This window comes from Cydia fagiglandana, chromosome 19, assembly GCF_963556715.1.
Source record: "Cydia fagiglandana chromosome 19, ilCydFagi1.1, whole genome shotgun sequence".
NCBI classification, from domain to species: domain Eukaryota; kingdom Metazoa; phylum Arthropoda; class Insecta; order Lepidoptera; family Tortricidae; genus Cydia; species Cydia fagiglandana.
In genome coordinates, this window is record NC_085950.1 from 2,464,146 (window position 1) to 2,486,001 (window position 21,856).

Sequence of the window (21,856 nt, forward strand, 5' to 3'; positions counted from 1 at the left end):
TTACTTTGTTGGCGCGGTGACCCAAAATGAGTCTTGGCCTCCAACACAAGAGCACGCCCCTTTGATCGGTTTTAAATACATTTTGCATAAATTATTATAAATTGATTTGTGTTTCATTTCAGTAAACTGTCTTGTTTTAAAATGATCAAAAATACTAAAACATAAACTTCAACATTATTGATGTTGTGCTGTGACACTTGTGACGATCTTTTTGTGAATGCATTTTATTTTGACATGTAAAATTTATTGTACATTTTCAATAAGAAAAAAATGAATCTAAGGGTCGGTTGCACCAAACTGTTCGTATCGTTAAAGAGTTCGCTAAATTTTTATGTATGGAAAGTTTCATAGTAAAGCGCCGGGGCGCGCCGGCTGACGTTGATCAGTCTGTCAAATGTGGTTGGTGCAACTGGCCCTAAATCTAGGCCGTGGTGTTGTGTGTGTCAGCATCGCTTGTGAGTAGGGCGCGCGCGCGCACGACGCCGGCGTAGAACAGCGCGGAGGCGCGCGCGGCGCGGGGCCGGCGCGGGGAGCTGAAGTCCACAGAGTAGAGACCGAAGCGCGACCTGAGACCACAGTCATGTGATTTATAAGTAGATCCTACACGATGGACCATAATACTGGCCCACTAAGAGCGTTTCCACATTGTCCGAGCCGATATCGGATGTAGGATCCTACATCCGCGTAGTCAGGCAGTGGGGGTTCGCCCGGGCGCCGCCGTTAGCGGTCACGGTCACGCACACTACGACACGCATTATACCTACACATACGCACACAAACAAATATTATCGGTCAGACAGCTGACGGGGGGCTCCGGCATGGCTGAATTTATCGGAAGCGCCTTTCCGATATCGGACGGCGCCTATGACAAAAACACCTGCAGAAGAGTGCCATTGGCATTAAGTCCGCCTTTTTTGCGCAATTTATAATTTTTTAATAATAATGATTTATTAAATGTAAAAATAAATACAGAGAAACACATATAACTTACATTTTAGTTCCTTCCGACATCCGATATCGGATCAGACAATGTGAAAACGCTTTAAGGTGGGCCAAAGTTTAGAGAGGGTAGTTGTGTTGGATGGCCTATGGTGCGGCGGGATAGCCACGGTGTCGGTTTTTTGCCCGCACATCAAAGGAAGGCAGCGATGGCGCGTGCGCAGCTACACGTGGCCCATTCCACAGTGCATGCTCTCAACCATCGCATGGCCATCTAGCTGGTCCAACGCTGGGCGATCGTGTAGAAGAGCCATTACGCATGTACCACAACATAACATAACACATTAAGATGTGTGAAGGAAGCGGTGCACAATATTATAATTGTAAATAAAAATAGTCTGCTGATTTGCTAGTGCAGCTGTAGGGGATGGGCCGGATGGGTAGCAGCGCCTCCACGTACGTAAGCGCCAGATATGTTACCATCAGTAAGTTGCGTGCCTGGCTTAAGGCTTGTATTGTGGATACTAGACTATACGCTCGATCGCATTTGCGACGACACTGGTTCACAGTGGAGACAAACCATACGGCTGCGAATACTGCGGCAAAAAACTAATTCATAGCTGAAGTGGAAGAGAATGTACAGAAGGGAAACAATTAAACATTAAAAACTTGCAATTCATATTGAATATCACCGTTAGTTAATTATCATGTTTTATCGTGACATTTCTTATTTAATTTTTACTAACTTCTATATTGCATCTTGTACTTTCTCTGACTTCAATATCAAGAAGAAATAAGTTGGTATTCAATTGTAGCTATTTGTTCTTGTATGAATAAAATTACGGATGTCAAATATCGATATTGTTGAATATAGTAGACGTACGTGTATCCAGCCGTCCACTCGAAGTTGTCGAGCAGCGTCCAGGCGGTGTAGCCGACCACCCGCACCGCGTCCACTGTGATGGCCAGGAGGACCTGGGCACAGAACAAGTAATAGTATTATCATACAGAACGGCCACGCACCGCCCCGCCCCGCCTCGCATTACCTCGCCCCGCGACTGGCCGCGACATGAATCTGCCGGACTTCTGGCGTCCTCTCAGTAAAGCGACTTACCCACACATATACAATGACGCGTGTACAGACGTGCCGCGCACACATATATACGGAAATGATTTTTGATGTATGGTATGTCCGCCCTGAGACCTGGGTATGTAAGAAACACTAGTGGCGGCATTCATAAACGTCATAATGTTCTGAATATGCTATGAATCGTTTGTCTTTATCCGTCATTTTAACTTATGTATTTGTAAGAAAGGAATAAAACATAATTCAACTAAATCAGACCCGTAAAGTTTTATGAATAAGGGGTTATGTTTACCCCGAACATACAGGCTAGCGTATCTTATTTGAAATGTTTGTAATGTTTAGGTAGTTGTGCAAAACTCTGTGACAACCCTACTGTGTTCTTTTTTTTTTAATTATGAATGGGCTTACTCATGGCCACAGACTAGCCGAGGCGTAGACGTGGCCTACGATGGAGCGAGCTCGCCCAGAAGGTGCCTGTTCACTCTTGATTTGAAGGTTGCCGGGTTATAAGAACACGGAAATATAGACGCCGGCAAGGAATTCCATTCTTGTGCGGTGTCGGTTTTTTTTGCAAATATCAAAGGCGTCGGTCCACTGTTACTTTTTACACTGTGCGTACAATCGCCAACTTGCACGCTACGTACTCGAATAAATATCTGATAGCCAATTTGTGCAAACCTACAATACAATACAATACAATACAAATACTCTTTATTGCACACCTCATTACAGAAAACAATACAAATAATACAGGAAGAAGAGGTTAAACAACAGGCGGTCTTATCGCTAAAAAGCGATCTCTTCCAGACAACCTTTAGGTAGCGGAAATTAATAAATTTATGTCATGTCAGTAGGTGTTTCAAATTCAATATAAGAATTTTAGCACAGAAAAAACACAATACAAAACAGTATAAAAGACATACAAATAAAAATAAAATAAAATTTATATAAATACACATATTATACATACATCAAATTATATACATATACACATATATATATATATATACTAGCTGTTGCCCGCGACTTCGTCCGCGTAGAATCTTATCTTCAAAATTTTACATCTTTAGTACTTACCTATAATTTTCATATGCAAGTTGTATAAAGTTTTAAGTTTGATGTTGGTTGCTGAAATTACTTTTTTTGTATTCTCATAATAGGTACCTATGCCCTTATACAAAGATTCAAGTTCGGCACTCACAAAATATCTGATCTCCATACAAACTTTCAACCCCTTTCTCACCACCTTGGGGGATAATTTTAAAAAATGCTTGAATTAGTTTTCATGTTTTTTAATTTAATACCTTTTTTTTGCAAAAAGTTCAAGTTCCTAGCTTAAAATAAAATTAAACCCCAAGACGAACTTTCATCCCCTTTTTAACCCCCTTAGGGCTTGAATTTCCAAAAACGTTGCAATTACTTTTTTTGTAATCGGCTAATATGTCTTTCTAAGAAGTTTCAAAGCATTTGTAATGGATTCAAACTTTGAACCTCATTTTAACCCTGCTAGGGGATGAATATTACAAATCGCTGAAATCACTTTTATTGTCATCTACGAGTAATAATATCCCCAAATACAAAGATTCAAATCCCGCGCTCGAAAAAATGTATGATATCCATACAAATTTTCAACCCCGTTTTCACCACCATAGGGGATGAATTTTCAAAAACGCTGATATTAGTTTTCTTGCATCTTAATTTAAAACGTTTTTACAAAGTAACAAGTTCCTTGCTTAAAATAAAATTTGCACCCACAGACGAACTTTCATCCCCTTTTTAACCCCCTTAGGGGTTGAAATTCCAAAAACGTTGCAATAACTTTTTTTTGTAATCGGCTATTATGCCTTTCTAAGAAGTTTCAAAACCATTTGTAATGGATCCAAACTTTCAACCCCTTTTTAACCATGTTAGGGGATGAAATTTACAAAACGCTGAAATTACTTTTCCTGTCTTCTAATAATATCCCTAAATACAAAGATTCAAGTCCCACACTCGAAAAAATGTTTGATATCCATACAAACTTTCAACCCCTTTTTCACCAACTTAGGGGATGAATTTTCAAAAACGCTGAAATTAGTTTTCTTGTATTTTAATAATATATCTTTTAACAAAGTTTCCAATTCCTTGCTCAAAAGAAAACTTTAACCCCATACAAACTTTCATCCCCTTTTTAACCCTGTTAGGGGATGAAATTTACAAAACGCTGAAATTACTTTTATTGTCTTCTAATAATATCCCCAAACACAAAGATTCAAGTCCCGCGATCGAAATTTTTTTTTATATCCATACAAACTTTCAACCCCTTTTTCACCACCTTGAGGGATGAATTTTCTAAAACGCTGAAATTACTTTTCTTGTATTTTAATAATATATCCTTTAACGAAGTTTCAAATTCCTAGCTCAAAAGAAAACTTTAACCCCATACAAATTTTCATCCCCTTTTTAACCCTGTTAGGGGATGAATTTTACAAAACGCTGAAATTACTTTTATTGTCTTCTAATAATATCCCCAAATACAAAGATTCAAGTCCCGCGCTCGAAAAAATTTTTGATATCCATACAAACTTTCAACCCCTTTTTCACCACCTTGGGGGATGAATTTTCTAAAACGCTGAAATTAGTTTTCTTATTTTTGAATTTGATACGTTTTTACAAAGTTTCAAGTTCCTAGCTTAAAATAAAATTTGCACCCGAAGACGAACTTTCATCCCCTTTTTAACTCCCTTAGGGGTTGAATTTCCAAAAACGTTGCAATCACTTTTTTTTCTTATCGGCTATTATGCCTTTCTAAGAAGTTTCAAAGCATTTGTAATGGATTAAAATTTTCAACCCCTTTTTAACCCTGTTAGGGGATGAATTTTACAAAACGCTGAAATTACTTTTTCTGTCTTTTAATAATATCTCTAAATACAAAGATTCAAGTCCACCACTCGGAAATTTTTTTGATATCCATACAAACTTTCAACCCCTTTTTCACCACCTCAGGGAATGAATTTTCAAAAACGCTGAAATTAGTTTTCTTGTATTTTAATAATATATCTTTTTACGAAGTTTCAAATTCCTAGCTTAAAAGAAAACTTTAACCCCATACTAACTTTCATCCCCTTTTTAACCCCCTTAGGGGTTGAATTTCTCAAAATCGCTTCTTATCTCTTGTACACTTTATAAATGCAATCTGGTGTGCAAATTTCAACTTTCTGGCTTTTGTAGTTTCGGCTCTGCGTTGATGAATCAGTCAGTCAGTCAGTCAGTCAGTCAGTCAGTCAGGACACTTGCATTTATATATATAGATAAATATACGTAAAAATGCCAGCTATAGGGAAAAGGAAGCGGTAAAAGTATTACGGAGCAGATAAAAAGTGAACTTTAACGAGTCTCTTGAAAGAATAAGGAGACTGGGCGCACCTTAAGTCTGCAGGCAGAGAATTCCATAGTCGTACAGACTGAAAAGTGAAAGAATTTGTATAGAATTTAGACGAGGATGACAGGACAGAAAGAAGCAAATTCTGGGAGGACCTAACCGAACGGAGATAGCTGAAACGGTTTTTAAGATAGCGGGGAGTTGCGGGGTTAAAAAGAATGGAATACAGAAGTGACAAAACGTGGGAGTTACGACGTAGGCGAATAGGGAGCCATTTGAGCTGCGACCGGAAGTGGGAGACATGGTCATATTTGCGGAGCCTAAATATAAACCGTATGCAGATGTTTTGGATACGCTCAAGCTTATTAAGTTGCTCCTCAGTGAGATCGAGATAAGCAACGTCAGCGTAATCCAGAATAGGGAGAAGAAGAGTTTGTGCAAGGGCAATTCTAGTAGGAATGGGAAGGAAGTTTCGTAATCTCCTGAGGGAAGCAACTGCCGCGAACATCTTCCTGCTGACTACACACAGTTTACGAAAATTATGAATCTTCATACCACATAGTAGTAATGGTTAACTGGTAGAGAATGCCTCAAGGCGTTAAGCCCGCTGTTTGTACTTGTTTTGTTTAAATTTGTGCAATAAAGTTCAAATAAATAAAATATCCTCCTAAGGCCCAAGGTCCTACCTATAGTACTTATTCAGTTCAATGAAATTTAAATCATATTCGATTGGAACAGAGCTGCTTTTGCTTTGTTTCGTTCAGTTTTTAAACAACGCAAAATCTATTCTATTTCCTACACTAAAGGTTCAAATTTCTGTGGCATATTTTGTATTTTTCATTTGTATGGCTGGGTCTTAGCAGGACATCTGAGTCTGAGTCACCTGTTCCAAATAGTCCTTGTGGTAGTTGAGCCTGTCTTGGTCTTCGAGCTGGTGGCCGGTGTCGGAGTACCCGTTCTCAGTGATCAGGATCTTCACGTCTCCGTACTGCTGCTTGATCAGCTTCAGGAGATTACGGATACCTTCCGGGTTCACCTTCAAGTTGAAGATGGGTTTAGTAATGTTCTATTCAATCTATTTTTAACGGACTTCAAAAACTTTCTTTATGTTTTCAACTATAGCTTGTTTTTTTTTGCATTAGAAAAAGACTACATGATCTTGACGTGTCTTTTAATTGACAAACGCTTTAAAAAATCAGTAACTATTACTTATGAAAGCAAAATAATTTAAATAATCGTATATGATATGATTCATAAAATTGTTATATACCTATTTGCCGTGACTTATTTTTCTAAAGTGTTTTTCAATAAAAAGACTCGTCAAGATTGGTCATTTTTTTTCTAATGCTAAAAAAACGAACTGTAGTAGGGATCAGTTTTTATATGTTTTAGGGTAATTTTATGTTTTCCGGTAAATCAAAGACGCTTCAGCTGATAAGACATTCTTAAATTGTTTTATAAATTCTGTTAATTTGTGACGTTCCACTACAAAAGGTACCTTATGGCGGCTGGCGCTTACGTCGCAAAGCGCCGTAATAATATTGGAGCGACGTTAATAATAGCGTAAGCGCCAACCACCATAAGGTACCTTTACCTGTGGGACGTCACATTTAGTTAAGTTAAGGTGGTAAGAGAGTGCGACTTGCAATCCGGAGGTCGCGGGTTCACACTCCGGTACATTATGTACAAAATGTAATTTTGATATTTATCAGTCGCTTTTCGGTGAAGGAAAACATTGTGAGGAAACCGGTCTAATCCCAATTAGGCCTAGTTTACTCACCGGGTCGGAAGGTCAGATGATAGCCGCTTTCGTAAAAACTATGCGCCTACGCCAATTCTCGGAATTAGTCGCCAAGCGGACCCCGCCATGAGCCGTGGCAAAATGCCGGGACAACGCGAGGAAGATGACGATGCGTTACGAACCTTCAACCAGGAAGCTGCTGCAGTTTTCCAGTGGGGCCGGGCCTCCAGCGCGGCGCCCGCCTCCTCGGCGCCGCGCGCCGCGGCCGCGAGGGGCGCGCCGGGCGCCGCGCCGCGCACCACGCGCGACGTGTAGTGGTTCAGCCCGTAGAAGTCAAACGATCCTTTATAAAAGTACAGAATAACCAGTAGTACTATCGTACAGAAAGGAAACTTCCTACAAACCCGAAGTTTGACAGCGGTTCAGGGTCGAATCACGTTATCCCTTTCTAATATACGGCACTATCCCTTTCGGCAATTTAGGCTTGTCAAAATTCAAGTGATTATCTGTGGTCGTGCACGCAAAGGGACGTCGAGTTGTGTCGACCCTGATGGCCGAAGTCAGGATTTTCGCACCCTTGATAAAAGTAAACTGGGTTCCAAAAGGGAAGGGCTGGAGGTGAATCTGGAGATGTAGACGGTCTGGTGTCCCGGCCAGACCAGACCGTCAACATCTCCAGCGACTCCTGCTGAGAATGCCTCGTAGAGACGCGAAACACGTGGCGAGTATTGTTCTTTTGGTGATGCTTTGCTATATTTATTTGCGTATTTATTATTGCGGTGGGAGGGAGGGAATATTAATTGCATGTAAAAATACGCAAGTAAGAGTAAGTATAACAGGTTGGTTAGCACTGATTGACTGGCACATTATTATTTCGCGGATTAGCAATGTAATATTTCTGTTTTAATTAATATGGATTTCCGCGAAGCAACGCCAGATTTTATTAATTATTTTCGCAATGTACGACTAACTATCACTGGTCAAAGCATATGGCCCGTCCGATGGTAAGTAAGCAGTTCGGTTATCTACCGTATTCGCGTTGCCGACCCTTTAAAAACGTTTGTGGCACCCAATCCTACCTCTCAAGAGTTGTATCTCATCTGGGGTGAACGCCGGGAGCCTGGAGCGAGGGTACCCCTCCTTCTTGCTCTTGTCTGCCATGTACCTCTCCAGAGCGGGCGGCCAGCCCCCGGTGACGGAGTAGATTGGGTGCGAGTAACGCCCGTTCTGGAATAAGTAAATAAATATGAGGGGACATCTTACACAGATCAACCTAGCCCTAAACTAAGCAAAGCTTGTACTATGGGTGCTAAGCGACGATATACATACTTATATATACATATTTTACTACTTATTAACATGTTACACATGTTTATTAACATGTGTGGTGTGTGGACTAGCAAGCGCAGCGTAGGACGACCACCCACTAAGATGTACAGACGACCTTGTTAAGGTCGCCGGAAGACGCTGGATGCGGGTCGTTTCCAACCGGCACGTATGGAGATCCTAGGGGGGGGGGGGGGGGGCTATGTTCAGCAGTGGACGTCTTATGGCTGAGATGATGATGATGATTAACATGTTTGCCTTAAATTAACTTATGCTAGCACAAAACACAACTTAAAACTAAATATAAAAGACTTCCCCCAAATCACTCCCTTCCGGCATGGTCGCAAAAACGCTAGCGGCGTTGCCTTCTGCACCGCCAGGCTTATGGCTAATCTACACGATGGGCAAACGCCGGCCACTCCAAGGGACGCAGCCATGCGGTAGAATAAGATAGCAACATCACTTGCTCCCTTTAACGCATAAATGCGTCCCTTGGAGTGGCCGGCGTTGGCCCATCGTGTAGAGGAGCCATTAGCCTCTGAGCAAAGCTTCAGTTCCTATTTTAAAACTAAAGCAATATATGCTTATTGCTTATATGTTCCTAGTTTTTAGGGTTCCGTACCCAATGGGTAAAACGGGACCCTATTACTAAGACTTCGCTGTCCGTCCGTCCGTCCGTCCGTCTGTCACCAGGCTGTATCTCACGAACCGTGACAGTTGAAATTTTCACAGATGATATAACAACAAATACTAAAAACAGAATAAAATAAAGATTTAAATGGGTCTCCCATACAACAAACGTGATTTTTGACCAAAGTTAAGCAACGTCGGGAGTGGTCAGTACTTGGATGGGTGACCGTTTTTTTTGTTTTTTTTTGCATTATGGTACGGAACCCTTCGTGCGCGAGTCCGACTCGCACTTGCCCGGTTTCTATATTTACTTACATTGTAATACTTACTGAATATTCTCTCGCCAGTATTGTAATTTCCAAGTCTTGGTCAGTTTTGGGTTCGAGCCACATCTCGTGGTTCACGATCGACAGTTCACCTGACAAATAGTAAGAATCGTATCAGGGGGCCTCCCGCGAACCACGTTCGACGTGCTGCCTCCCTGTCACACTTACGTACGAATTTACAAGTGCGACAGAGAGGCAACACGTCGAACGTGGGTTCGCGGTAGGCCCTCAGGTAATAATGTCTAATCACTTCGTTTTCGCCTCCGAGTTATTTTAATGTTTTGTTCTCAGATTCCCGACACAAGTACCTATCTACGTAAAATCTAAATAAAATGCCACTTTAACACATTCAGTGCCGAAAACCCGACTATCGGGTTTATGATTTAGTTCCCAGGCCGGACGCCTCGATAGTCGGGATCGTGGTACTACTGCTTTATATGACGAAATTGTTGTGGCCTGGCGCGGATGTCTTGTTTGGCTGGGTGGCAATGAATGTGTTAAAAATACATAAAATTGATGATTATGGAACTTGCCCCCCACACTGCCACTGTATTAAGGATGACTCGCGTTAGACCGGGCAGTGTCCGGGCCGGAGCTTCCGGCGCTCAATTTTCTATGAAATGACAGGCGATCCCGTGATGCTTTCCATAGAAAACGATGCGCCGGAAGGTCCGGCCCGGACACGGCCCGGTCTAACGTGAGTCAATCTTTAGTCGTGCTTGACTCGACTCTTAAACTCACCACGATATTTCGGCTTAAACTCATCTTGATACACCCTGTATACGCCCTAGCATGAGCCAGCAGCACATGCTTAGCGCACAGCAGCGCCCCGACCTCGAGGTCACTGATCCCCGGCGGTAGGAGCCTCCTGTAGTCGACGTCCCTGCATCGCTGTCAAACTTCGGTTCGTTGCCTAGTTTGCCCGAAGGCAGGAGTTTCGAAACCCTGGCTTTACTCTCTTCAACTCACCACGATATTTCGGCTTAAACTCATCTTGATACACCCTGTACGCCCTAGCATGCGCCAGCAGCACATGCTTAGCGCACAGCAGCGCCCCGACCTCATGGCCCCTGACCCCGGGCGCCAGGAGCCCCCTGTAGCCCACGTCCATGCATCTGTGAAACTTCGGTTCGTTGCCCAGTTTGCCCGAAGGGAGTTTCGCAACCCTGGCTTTACTCTCTTCAACTCACCATGATATTTCGCTTTAAACTCCTCTTGATACACCCTGTACGCCCTAGCATGCGCCAGCAGCACATGCTTAGCGCACAGCAGCGCCCCGACCTCATGGTCCCTGACCCCGGGCGCCAGGAGCCCCCTGTAGCCCACGTCCATGCATCTGTCAAACTTCGGTTCGTTGCCGAGTTTGCCCGAAGGCAGGAGTTTCGAAACCCTGGCTTTACTCTCTTCAACTCACCATGATATTTCGCTTTAAACTCCTCTTGATACACCCTGTACGCCCTAGCATGCGCCAGCAGCACATGCTTAGCGCACAGCAGCGCCCCGACCTCATGGTCCCTGACCCCGGGCGCCAGGAGCCCTCTGTAGCCCACATCGCAGATGGAGCTTGGCTCGTTGATCGTGATCCAGGTGCTCACGCGGTCAGCGAAGAGGGTGAACGCCACGCGTGCGTAGTCCGCAAACCAGTCCACTATGAGGGGGTTCGTCCAGCCTCCTGGGGGCGAAGAACATTTCAAGCAAAACGACGCTTAGCTGATGGCAGATTTTGCGTCACGCTGCACTTGAAAAATCAACCAGATATCCTAGGTGACTCATATAGACTGCACCTTACAGCCGAAGCGGCTACACATTCCCAAAGACGTTATACTTGTATTATTAACTATTAAGTTAATTAAAAGAAGATAGTACTATGCTGGAGTTTATTCATTACCACAAGAGCTTAAATTGAGGAGTAAGTACATCGAACATAACATAAGGTGTTCAGTATAACCGCGAAAAACGAAGTTCTCTAATTGCGGGCATCTTTCTCTGTCACTTTAATTACTCCTTCATTGGAGTAAAAGAGAACGATCCCCAATTTACGAATTTTGGTTTTTCAGTCGGAATTCCGGTTTTTCGGGTAAATTTTTAAGGTTCTGCACTCAAAGGGTAAAAAGTTAAAAACGGGGCCCTATTACTAAGACTCTCTATTTGTCTGTCTGTCATGAACCGTGATAGCTCGACAGTTGGTGTATTTCTGTTACTGCTATAACAACAAATGCTAAAAACAGAAAAAAAAAATATTTGAGTGGGGCTCCCATGCATACAACAAACGTCATTTTTTGCCTTTTTTTGCGTAATGGTACGGAACCTTTCGTGCGTTGTCCAACTCGCACTAGGCCGGTTTTTGAGTTTATCGCGTATATACAGAAAGACGTGTCGGATGATTGTTTTATTATTGATCGATAAGACGCACCGAGGTCCTGTAGTCTCTGCGGCAAGTCCCAGTGGTAGAGCGTGACGAGAGGCGCGACGCCGCGCGAGCGCAGCCCGTCGATGACAGCGCCGTAGTACCGGCGGCCATCTTCGCTGACCTTGTTGCTGAAGCCGAGCGGCAGCAGGCGAGGCCACGATATAGAGAACCTGGTAACGTTCGTTTATATTCATTCATAGAAGGTAGGATCCTATAGATACCTAGATCCTATAGAGAGATCATATAGATTCACCGATAATACCTGTAGAAGTCCAATCCCATTTCCTGCACCAGTCGCAGGTCTTCCTCCCACAGGTGGTAGGAGTCACAAGCCACGTCGCCGTTGCTGCGGTCGTATATGTATTCCGGGCGGGAGTGGACCATGCGGTCCCAGATGCTTTCGCCTTTGTCTATAACATAGAGGTAGATTATTCCTTCTAGAATAACTTAAAATATGTGACGTCCCACGGGTAAAGGGACCTTACGGCGGTTGGCGCTTGCACTATTATTAACGCCGCTCCAATATTATTGCGGCGCTATGCGACGTAAGCGCCAGCCGCCATAAGGCACTTTTTGCCATGGAACGTCTCATATGTACATTCGTGAATTAATTTCTTAACAAACAATAGGAATTTCACTAAAACCTAAGGTGCGAAGCTCCTCCTTTCGGGCATTCTCGGCTCCTTTTGGCTAACGGTGCTAAGCTGCGGTAACTAGGGGCCAAATTCGACATGTACAACTGTCAGATTTCGCATCCACGTCAAATCAACAGTTGATTTTATTGCATACTGAGTGTTGATTCCATCAACGGTGGATAATATCATTTGGTACAACGAAAACTCCACTCTAAACTAAGGGTGGTTCGGTTTGGTTTGCTTGTCACCCTAACTGTGGATTGTTAATGTAAAATTTTGACATTGTACGTATTTGAGAACTTATGATTTTTCCCACATATCAACGGGAGATCAACACGATACGTCAAACGTCGCTTGTCGAATAGGGGTCTAGTGCGGTGCACACTTACCGCTTGCGTTCCAGCCTCCTTCGATCTGGTAGGCGGAGGTGGCGGCCCCGAACTGGAACCCTGGAGGAAAGCGCTGGCCAGCCACGCGCTCGTATGCTACCGCTAGCACCCTGGACAAAGGACACAAGCCAAGCTAATAAAAAGTATCTAAGAATTCTAAAGCCCCCTCCACACTCGTGCGCGAAGCCGCGGAAGCGAGTGTGGCGTCGATTTTCGCAGACAGCGAAATTGACTCCACACTCGCGTTCGCGGCTTCGCCGGCGATTCACGCGCATAGTCTGGAGGGGGCTTAAGAGCTACTCAAACGTGATAGGGGCACTATGTTGTAAGCGCAAATGGGCCAGTCTGGGGGACGAATTTATGCGTTAGAGGGAGACAGTGATATTGCTATCTCATTCTACCGCATGGCTGCGTCCCTTGGACTGGCCGGCGCTGGCCCATTGTGTACAGGGGCCTTTAAACAATGATATCTAATTTAAAATACGCAGACAAAACAATAAATAAATTCAATATACGAGTAAAAGCATTTTTCACCACACCAGCTCGGATAGGCTTACTTTGCACTTCAAAAACTAATAGCAAAGTTGCATTTTATTCACATGTGAGACAAAGTAATCAAATGCAAATTTTGAGTTGGTTTCTTATGTTTACTGGTAGAAATGACTTTTAAATGATGATTTTGGATGATAAATATTTAGGTAATAACATTCATTTAGATTTGATTTGGTTTGATATTTTACATTTAATATTTGCTTCAGGTTGGTGTGGTGAAAATTTTTGTGTTTCACTCGGGGGCAAATTTTGTTTAACCCTCGTGCTTTGAAACCCTCGCAACGCTCAAGATTCCATTTTTAGAACCACTCGCTACGCTCGTTGTTCAATTTTGGAATCTTTCGCTTGCTCGGGTATCAATATTAGCACGAGCAGTTAAACAAGAACTTTGCCCCCTTGTAAAACAAATAACTATTGTTGTATGTAGTTTATTTACTTGCATTACATTATAGGTATAGAATTTTTATTTTATTTTAAGTATGTATTTGTAACGTTTTTAACCAAAAGGTACCATATTGTCGGTTGTCGATAAGGTTGATTTCAAGTTGAAGCTATATGGAAATAGCGCCGTATTTACAACCGAAAAAAAATAGGTAGTACTCTTTTGATTGAGAATGGCACATTTATTATCTTTATTGCTATTCTAATAATAAAGTCCGTGCACTCTGCATATACGGAAAATTTTACTGAGGGCACTTCTTCCGCAAAAAAAAAAATTCCAAAAGTTCTTGTGAATTAGCATTTATATCACAGTCGGTCTATCATTCCTCGAGTCGAGTGCATTCAATACGAGTAAATGTATGTACTCGAATGTATGAATAAATGTGCACTCTTGTCATATTAGACATTTCATAACTTTAAATACGGCGGTTCCCCTCGCCGCTCTCTACGTCTTTCCCTCACAAAAATTAAATAACCGGCCATGTGCAAGTCGAACTCGCGCCTCGAGGGCTCCGTTCACACAATTTTTGTCATTATTTTTTTATGACAAATACGAATATTTCCGAAAAAATACGATGGAAATCAATTATGCGCACTACCTACATCTGTAGGTATTGTGATTACCTATTACGTAAAAAGGAATAGGTACTTTCACAAGCATTTGTACGTCTTTCTTTTTACTTATTTTTTTTTATTTGTACGTCTTTGAGAGGAAGCTTTTTGCGAAAACTAAAAATCTTGACCAATTGATCATGGTTGCCAAAATTTTTAAGCATTTCATTATTCACTGTCAGTCAGCTAAAGCGGACGGACATGGCGAAACTTTATGGGTTCCTACTTCCTACTTATTTGACTTGGAAAGCGGCCAAGCCAAAGTGGGACTGGGCTGGTCATGTCTGCCGAATGCCGAGTGAGCTGTGGGCCAAAATCGCCACAGAGTGGCAGCCCAGCTCAAAACGAGGATTTGGCCCCGTCGGCGATGGTTAAAGGAATGGCCAGAGACTACACTGGATCGGGAAGACTGGAAAAAGTGGGGGGAGGCCTTTGCCCAGCAGTGGGACATTAGGTATAGGCTCCCAATAATAAAAAAAATAGAATAATAATACTTATTATTACTTATTATTGGTATTATATGTTGAGTATTTATTTATTTTTATGTATATGTATTCTTGTATTGTTATACGAGGGTTGTTTGAGAAGTAACTTGTTTCGTCTACATATAGATGGCGTTGGCGCCAACTCTGTTTATATTGATTTAGTTTAGTAACTAAAAATATATAATCTGTGGCGTCATGTCATTTTTGGCGGGAATTTAACATTTGACAGTAGTTCAAAGAAAAGTGGTCTGAGTTACGCGGGAAAATGGAGAAAATTGGAATTCGTGGCGTCATTCAGTTCTTTTTTTCAGGCAAAACTGCGAAACAAATCCATGAAAGGATTTTACCTACGTTGGGTAGTTCGTTCCCTTCCTACGAAACGGTTTGACTTTGGGTAAATGAGTTTAAGCGAGGCAGGACAAGCATTGAAGATGCACCTCGCCCTGGAGCCCCGAAAACGGCAGTTTCACCCGAAGTCGTCGATCAAATCCATGATTTAGTTTTAGCCGACCGAAGATTGAAAATACGCGAATTAGCTGAAGCCACAAACATCTCTTCTGAACGGGTGCATTTTATTTTACACAATGAGTTGCACATGAAAAAGCTTCGTGTAAGGTGGGTGCCGCGTTACTGACTCCAGAACAAATGCGTATTCGCATGCGAATATCTGATGAAAATATGCAGGTGTTAAAAAAAAATCCAACAGATTTTATTCGCCGTTTTGTCACTATGGATGAAACCTGGATCCACCACTACATCTCGGAGACGAAACAACAGTCGAAACAATGGGTTGGTCATGGTGAGCCAGCTCCAAAGAAAGCCAAATGCATTCCGTCTGATGGTGTCTGTGTTTTGGGACGCAAAGGGAATACTTTTAATTGACTACCTTGCCAAGGGGAAAACTATAACTGGAGCATACTATGCATCACTTTTGGAGCAGTTAAAGGTGGCAATAGCGGAAAAACGTCCAGGTTTGGCAAAAAAGAAAGTGATATTTCACCATGACAACGCTCCGGTGCATTCAAGTCGTGTCGCTGCACAAAAATTGTCGGAGTTACGATTTGAACTTCTTCCACACCCTGCTTATTCACCCGATTTGGCTCCGTCGGACTATTACCTCTTCCCGAAACTCAAAACATTTCTCTCAGGGCGAATATTTAAGTCCAATGAGGAGGTTATACGGGAGGTCAATGCGTATTTCGAGGCCCTTGAAGAGACGCACTTCCCTGAAGGCATAGAGAAGTTGCAGATTCGTTGGGGTCGTTTCTCAAAAAGTTGGCACCGCCAGGTTAACGTTAACGTTTTTCAAAAATTTTGCATTTTCGCATTTTTTTTTATTGGGATCGTTAAAAGGCAACTTTAACTATTAGAAAATGTGGAAGGGAAGCGATTCCTTCAATTAGTTTAGGAGATATAGGCGTTTGAAATTCAGGTTACTGATATCAAGGACAGGTGAAAGATATTTTGTCTCCAGGTTATCGATAGTAGAAGCAGGTTATCGAGAAATAAGTACAAATTCCAATGAAAATATTGACAGGTTATCGAGAGGCGTCATTAACCTGTGTCCGTTGCCGTTAACCTGGTTTCTTGTCATCGTTCACCTGTAATGAGTGTCATCCACCTGTCCACCACATCATTTTCAATGCCTTCTAAATATAATCGAAAAATGTGTCATCTTCTGTAAAAAGGGACCTTATTGTCCACCACGATGATTAAAATTTTGGATTCTGACCCACCTCACCTTCGATTCGATTCCCAATTTAACAACAAGTTTCTGTGAATAAGTAAACATTCAATCTTGCTGTCTATTCACCCTGGCAGTACCTATGGAACTCAGGTTTGGTGCAACATAGGCACATGCAGTTTTGGTCATCCAACTCGTCTTGGTGAGCACTTGGGAGAGCAGAACTCAAGATAGAGCTGATGCTGGACCATCGCAGTACCTAGTGGAACTCAGGTTTGATGCAACATAGACACACGCTGTTTTGGTCATTCGACACGTCTTCATGAGGACTTGGGAGGGCAGTACCCAAGATAGAGCTGATGCTGAACCCTCGCAGTACCTAGTGGAACTCAGGTTTGGTGCAACATAGACACACGCTGTTTTGGTCATTCGACACGTCTTGATGAGGACTTGGGAGGGCAGTACCCAAGATACAGCTGATGCTGAACCCTCGCAGCACCTAGTGGAACTCAGGTTTGGTGCAACATAGACACACGCTGTTTTGGTCATTCGACACGTTTTGATGAGGACTTGGGAGGGCAGTACCCAAGATCGAGCTGATGCTGAACCCTCGCAGCACCTAGTGGAACTCAGGTTTGGTGCAACATAGACACACGCTGTTTTGGTCATCCAACACGTCTTGATGAGCACTTGGAAGAGCAGTACCCAAGATAGAGCTGATGCTGAACCCTCGCAGTAACTAGTGGAACTCAGGTTTGGTGCAACATAGACACACGCTGTTTTGGTCATTCGACACGTTTTGATGAGGACTTGGGAGGGCAGTACCCAAGATAGAGCTGATGCTGAACCCTCGCAGCACCTAGTGGAACTCAGGTTTGGTGCAACATAGACACATGCTGTTTTGGTCATCCAACACGTCTTGATGAGCACTTGGAAGAGCAGTACCCAAGATAGAGCTGATGCTGAACCCTCGCAGCACCTAGTGGAACTCAGGTTTGGTGCAACATAGACACACACTGTTTTGGTCATCCAACACGTCTTGATGAGCACTTGAGAGAGCAGTACCCCAGATAGAGCTGATGCTGAACCCTCGCAGTACCTAGTGGAACTCAGTTTTGGTGCAACATAGACACACGCTGTTCTGGTCATTCGACACGTCTTGATGAGGACTTGGGAGGGCAGTACCCAAGATACAGCTGATGCTGAACCCTCGCAGTACCTAGTGGAACTCAGGTTTGGTGCAACATAGACACACGCTATTTTGGTCATCCAACACGTCTTGATGAACACTTGGAAAAGTGGTTACTAAGATAGAGCTGATGCTGAACCCTCGCAGTACCTAGTGGAACTCAGGTTTGGTGCAACATAGACACACGCTGTTTTGGTCATTCGACACGTCTTGATGAGCACTTGGGAAAGCAGTACCCAAGATAGAGCTGATGCTGAACCCTCGCAGTACCTACTGGAACTCAGGTTTGATGCAACATAGACACATGCTGTTTTGGTCATTCGACACGTCTTGATGAGCACTTAGGAGCGCAGTACCCAAGATAGAGCTGATGTTGAACCCTCGCAGTACCTAGTGGAACTCAGGTTTGGTGCAAGGTCAGGTCAGGTTAGGTCCGGGTTCAGGTTCAGATAAGAGCCGGGATCCAGGTCCAGGTCCGACTCCGGGTTTGAGTCTAGGTCCGGGTCCGAGTCACAGTCCGGGTCCGAGTCCGGGCCCGAGTCTGGGTCCGGGTCCCAGCCCCAGTCCCAATCCAAGTCAAAATCTAAATCGCCAAACGTGTACTATGCATCGTTGAAGAGTTCTGTTCTAATCATCATCAGCAGTTCCACTTCATCAAATGCGACAGTTTTTAATGAAAATGCTTGATTTTCTGATGTAAATCCAAAAGTCACTATACGCATGCCTTTAAGGTTTGAGGAGTTCCCTCGATTCCTCATGGATCCCATCATCAGAACTCGAGATTGACAAAAATGCAGCTTATAAACTTATCTTGCTTAACAAACATAACGAAGAGGACAAATCGCCAAACGTGAACTATGCATCGTTGAAGAGTTCTGTTCTGATCTTCATCAGAGGTTCCACTTCATCCAATGTCACTTTTGTGAATGTATATGCTTGATTTGTAAATAAAAACACAAAAATCACTATATGTATGCCTTTAAGATTTGAGGAGTTCCCTCGATTCCTCATGGATCCCATCATCAGAACTCGAGATTGACAAAAATGCAGCTTATAAACTTATCTTGCTTAACAAACATAACGAAGAGGACAAATCGCCAAACGTGAACTATGCGTCGTTGAAGAGTTTCGTTCTGATCTTCATCAGCAGTTCCACTTCATCCAATGTCACTTTTGTGAATGTATATGCTTGATTTGTAAATAAAAACACAAAAATCACTATATGTATGCCTTTAAGATTTGAGGAGTTCCCTCGATTCTTCATAGATCCCATCATCAGAACTGGGTTTTGACAAGAACGGGACTAATCTGCATATACTTATACTTTTTACAAAACATTTTAATATATGTCTAAAACTAAAAACCCTCATAAGGTACCTTTTCCCGTGGGACGTCACAAATCTAGTTTGAGTATATGTAACGTGGATTTTAAATAATTATCGATCACCTGTCATATGGCAGGTGAAGGACGCTTCGTTCACCTGCCATTGCATCATTCACCTGACTTTTTTGGACAGGTTAACGAGACTTAAGACAAAAGTACAAAAATTTCAATAATATGCAGTTTTAACAGACAGGATAGTTTTTATTCCTAAATTAACACACAAAAGCGATATAACCGCTATATAATTATATAGTTACGAGTATTAGTTGTGGTATCAGTGACATTAACCTGCCGCAAAATCTCATCCACCTGGCAGTTTTAGCCAGGTGGACGATATGCAGGTGATGGGGAAAATGGCAGTTATATCGCGAATACACAAAATGTATTAGCTTGATGAACTCCATACTTAGGCATATAAAACTAAACTATTGTTTACGTTACATATCTTGATAGTAATGCGATAGGTTACATAATTAGCAAGATATCGACTCCAGGATAAAGAGTACTTACCCATTACAAACTCCAATTTCCGATACTTTGTCGTTTGTGTTTTATTTGCGAAGCACAATAACCACGTCTTCGTCCTACCAGGTGATAGCTGATGAGTGACGGCTTCAGCTCGTGCGGAGTGAGACGGGAAAGGTGCGGTGGGGGTTATACAATCGTCGTGAATGTGACGCGCCAGGTGACTGTTAAGAATTGCCTTGGACAAACTTTGAAGCCGAATAACTTAAAATATAAGTATAATATTGTTATGCGATAGTAATACTTTAAAACTTAAGGATATATGTTAATAAAATACGGTAATGCCGTTAAATTAAGTTAATATTTTGTGTGGTTTTCATAGCTCGGAACATCAGTACCTCGCGTTGGGACACGGCAGGTTAACGGATAAACGTAGTTACAATATTTTTTTTTGTAATCAATATTTATTAAATTTTTTTCTAAGTATTAGGCCTCTGTGTAAAAAGTCTCTCTAAACATGTATTAATTTTTTATATATAAAAATAGTACATAACGAAAAAAAAGTTCTAACATAAACCTATTTACAGGTGGCGGTGCCAACTTTTTGAGAAACGACCTTGGGACAAGTGTGTACAACTTCGGGGGGATTACGTAGAAAAATAAAATAAATACTTTTGCAATATTATTATTTTTTCATATCAAACCAAGTTACTTCTCAAACAACCCTCGTATTTCTATTTATGTATATCCGAAGTAATTTAAATATAAAATATAAAAATGCATTTTATTTATTTTAGGGATTGTACACTTTTGCTTTTGTTTGTCATTCATCGTTACTTCTGTCCTACTCATTTCCTCAAAGGTTAACTGGAAGAGATCCCATTCAGGGATAAGCTCGCCTTTGTTGTATTTAATTGACTCTGTAACTGTGTTTCTCGTGTTTATATTTCTATGTACAATAAAGTAAATACATACATAACTACATACTTATTTGACTACGGGACCCTAAAAACAGGTGCATTATATATCTATGTCGGAGAACGGGTGAATCGTGCCATCTACCGCATTTAAAAGATTAATGATTACCTACAATCGTTTTACGACATTTCACGGGGGTTTATGGCATTCTGAAGGTCATTGTGAGTGGATTTAATAGTTAAATATTGGCGTTGGAACAGGTGAAGTCTGTAGTCTCTGAACTGCAGCCTTTACCCTGGCCGCAGATGCACGGAATTTTAATTCGGTTTCCGTACGGAATGATAGGTGGGAACAGGACGTCGCTCTACAAATGCATAGCGCTGTATCGCTTGCACATGTCTTTCCGTACGGATCGGAAGACCGTTTCCGAAATCCCCGTAATATATAAATATATGTATGTACAAAAAATGCTCGTCTAAATGTATAGGATAATATACACGGCGGCCAGGGAGGTTTTGGGATTACATACTGAGCAACTTTTACTATGGGACCAACCCCGAAATCGCAAAAAAACAACTACCTACTGTTAGGTTCCGACATCGCGTCCATAGTTAATTTTAGTATTATGCTTTATCTTTATATCAAATAGTAAGTAAATGTGAACGCGCCTAATTAGTGGGAGCCCTTTTTTAAAAAAAACTTAAGCGGATGCGCGGGAAATGTGACAGATGTCTAGACTGGAAAGGCTATTAAAAAAAAACGGAAGACAATGAAGTAGACGATGCTGTGTGATAATTTAATGAGTTTTGTGATTAAACTTATGTTGGCATTAGCTGTAGACTAGATGGATGGATATTTTGTAAAGCGGAATTGAAAATGTAAAACCAATAAAACAAAGAAACTAAAGGGAGTATTTAATTGGAACCCGAGCTTTCCCAATACTACTTACCTTTTCATAGAAAATGGATCAGCCAAAATGTATGAAACAGCCAAATTATTTTTTACGATTTCGGTGTTGGTCATATAGTAAAAGTTGCTCAGTATAATCCCAAAATCTCCCTGGCAACGGGAAGGCACTTATTTTTTAGCCAATCTGTATAAGTTATTAATTGTAATTTATTTCTCACCCCACAACCACCAGGAGACACATCTTGCAAACGACTGAAACGTTATCACGATATTGATATTAAATATTGATACTTTTTTTTATTTAATTACTTAGTCAACTCCTATCTATGTACATTTGTATGTCTTTCTCATCACGGAACAATGGTGTTCCGTA

General features: G+C 42.0%; 1 protein-coding gene across 1 annotated transcript; it reads right to left on the bottom strand.

Annotated features, from left to right (window-relative positions):
- Positions 1-263: 263 nt before the first annotated feature.
- On the bottom strand, positions 264-21,739 carry LOC134673908 (myrosinase 1-like). The gene is made up of 11 exons (XM_063531962.1): positions 21,702-21,739; positions 12,845-12,954; positions 12,083-12,230; positions 11,824-11,990; positions 10,825-11,082; positions 9,414-9,502; positions 8,208-8,355; positions 7,311-7,471; positions 6,271-6,423; positions 1,823-1,914; positions 264-566 (listed from the first exon to the last, which is right to left on the bottom strand). The coding sequence occupies exons 1-11, from the start codon at positions 21,722-21,724 to the stop codon at positions 422-424; spliced, it is 1,494 nt and encodes a 497-aa protein (XP_063388032.1). The 5' UTR covers positions 21,725-21,739; the 3' UTR covers positions 264-421.
- Between the last annotated feature and the right edge of the window lie 117 nt (positions 21,740-21,856).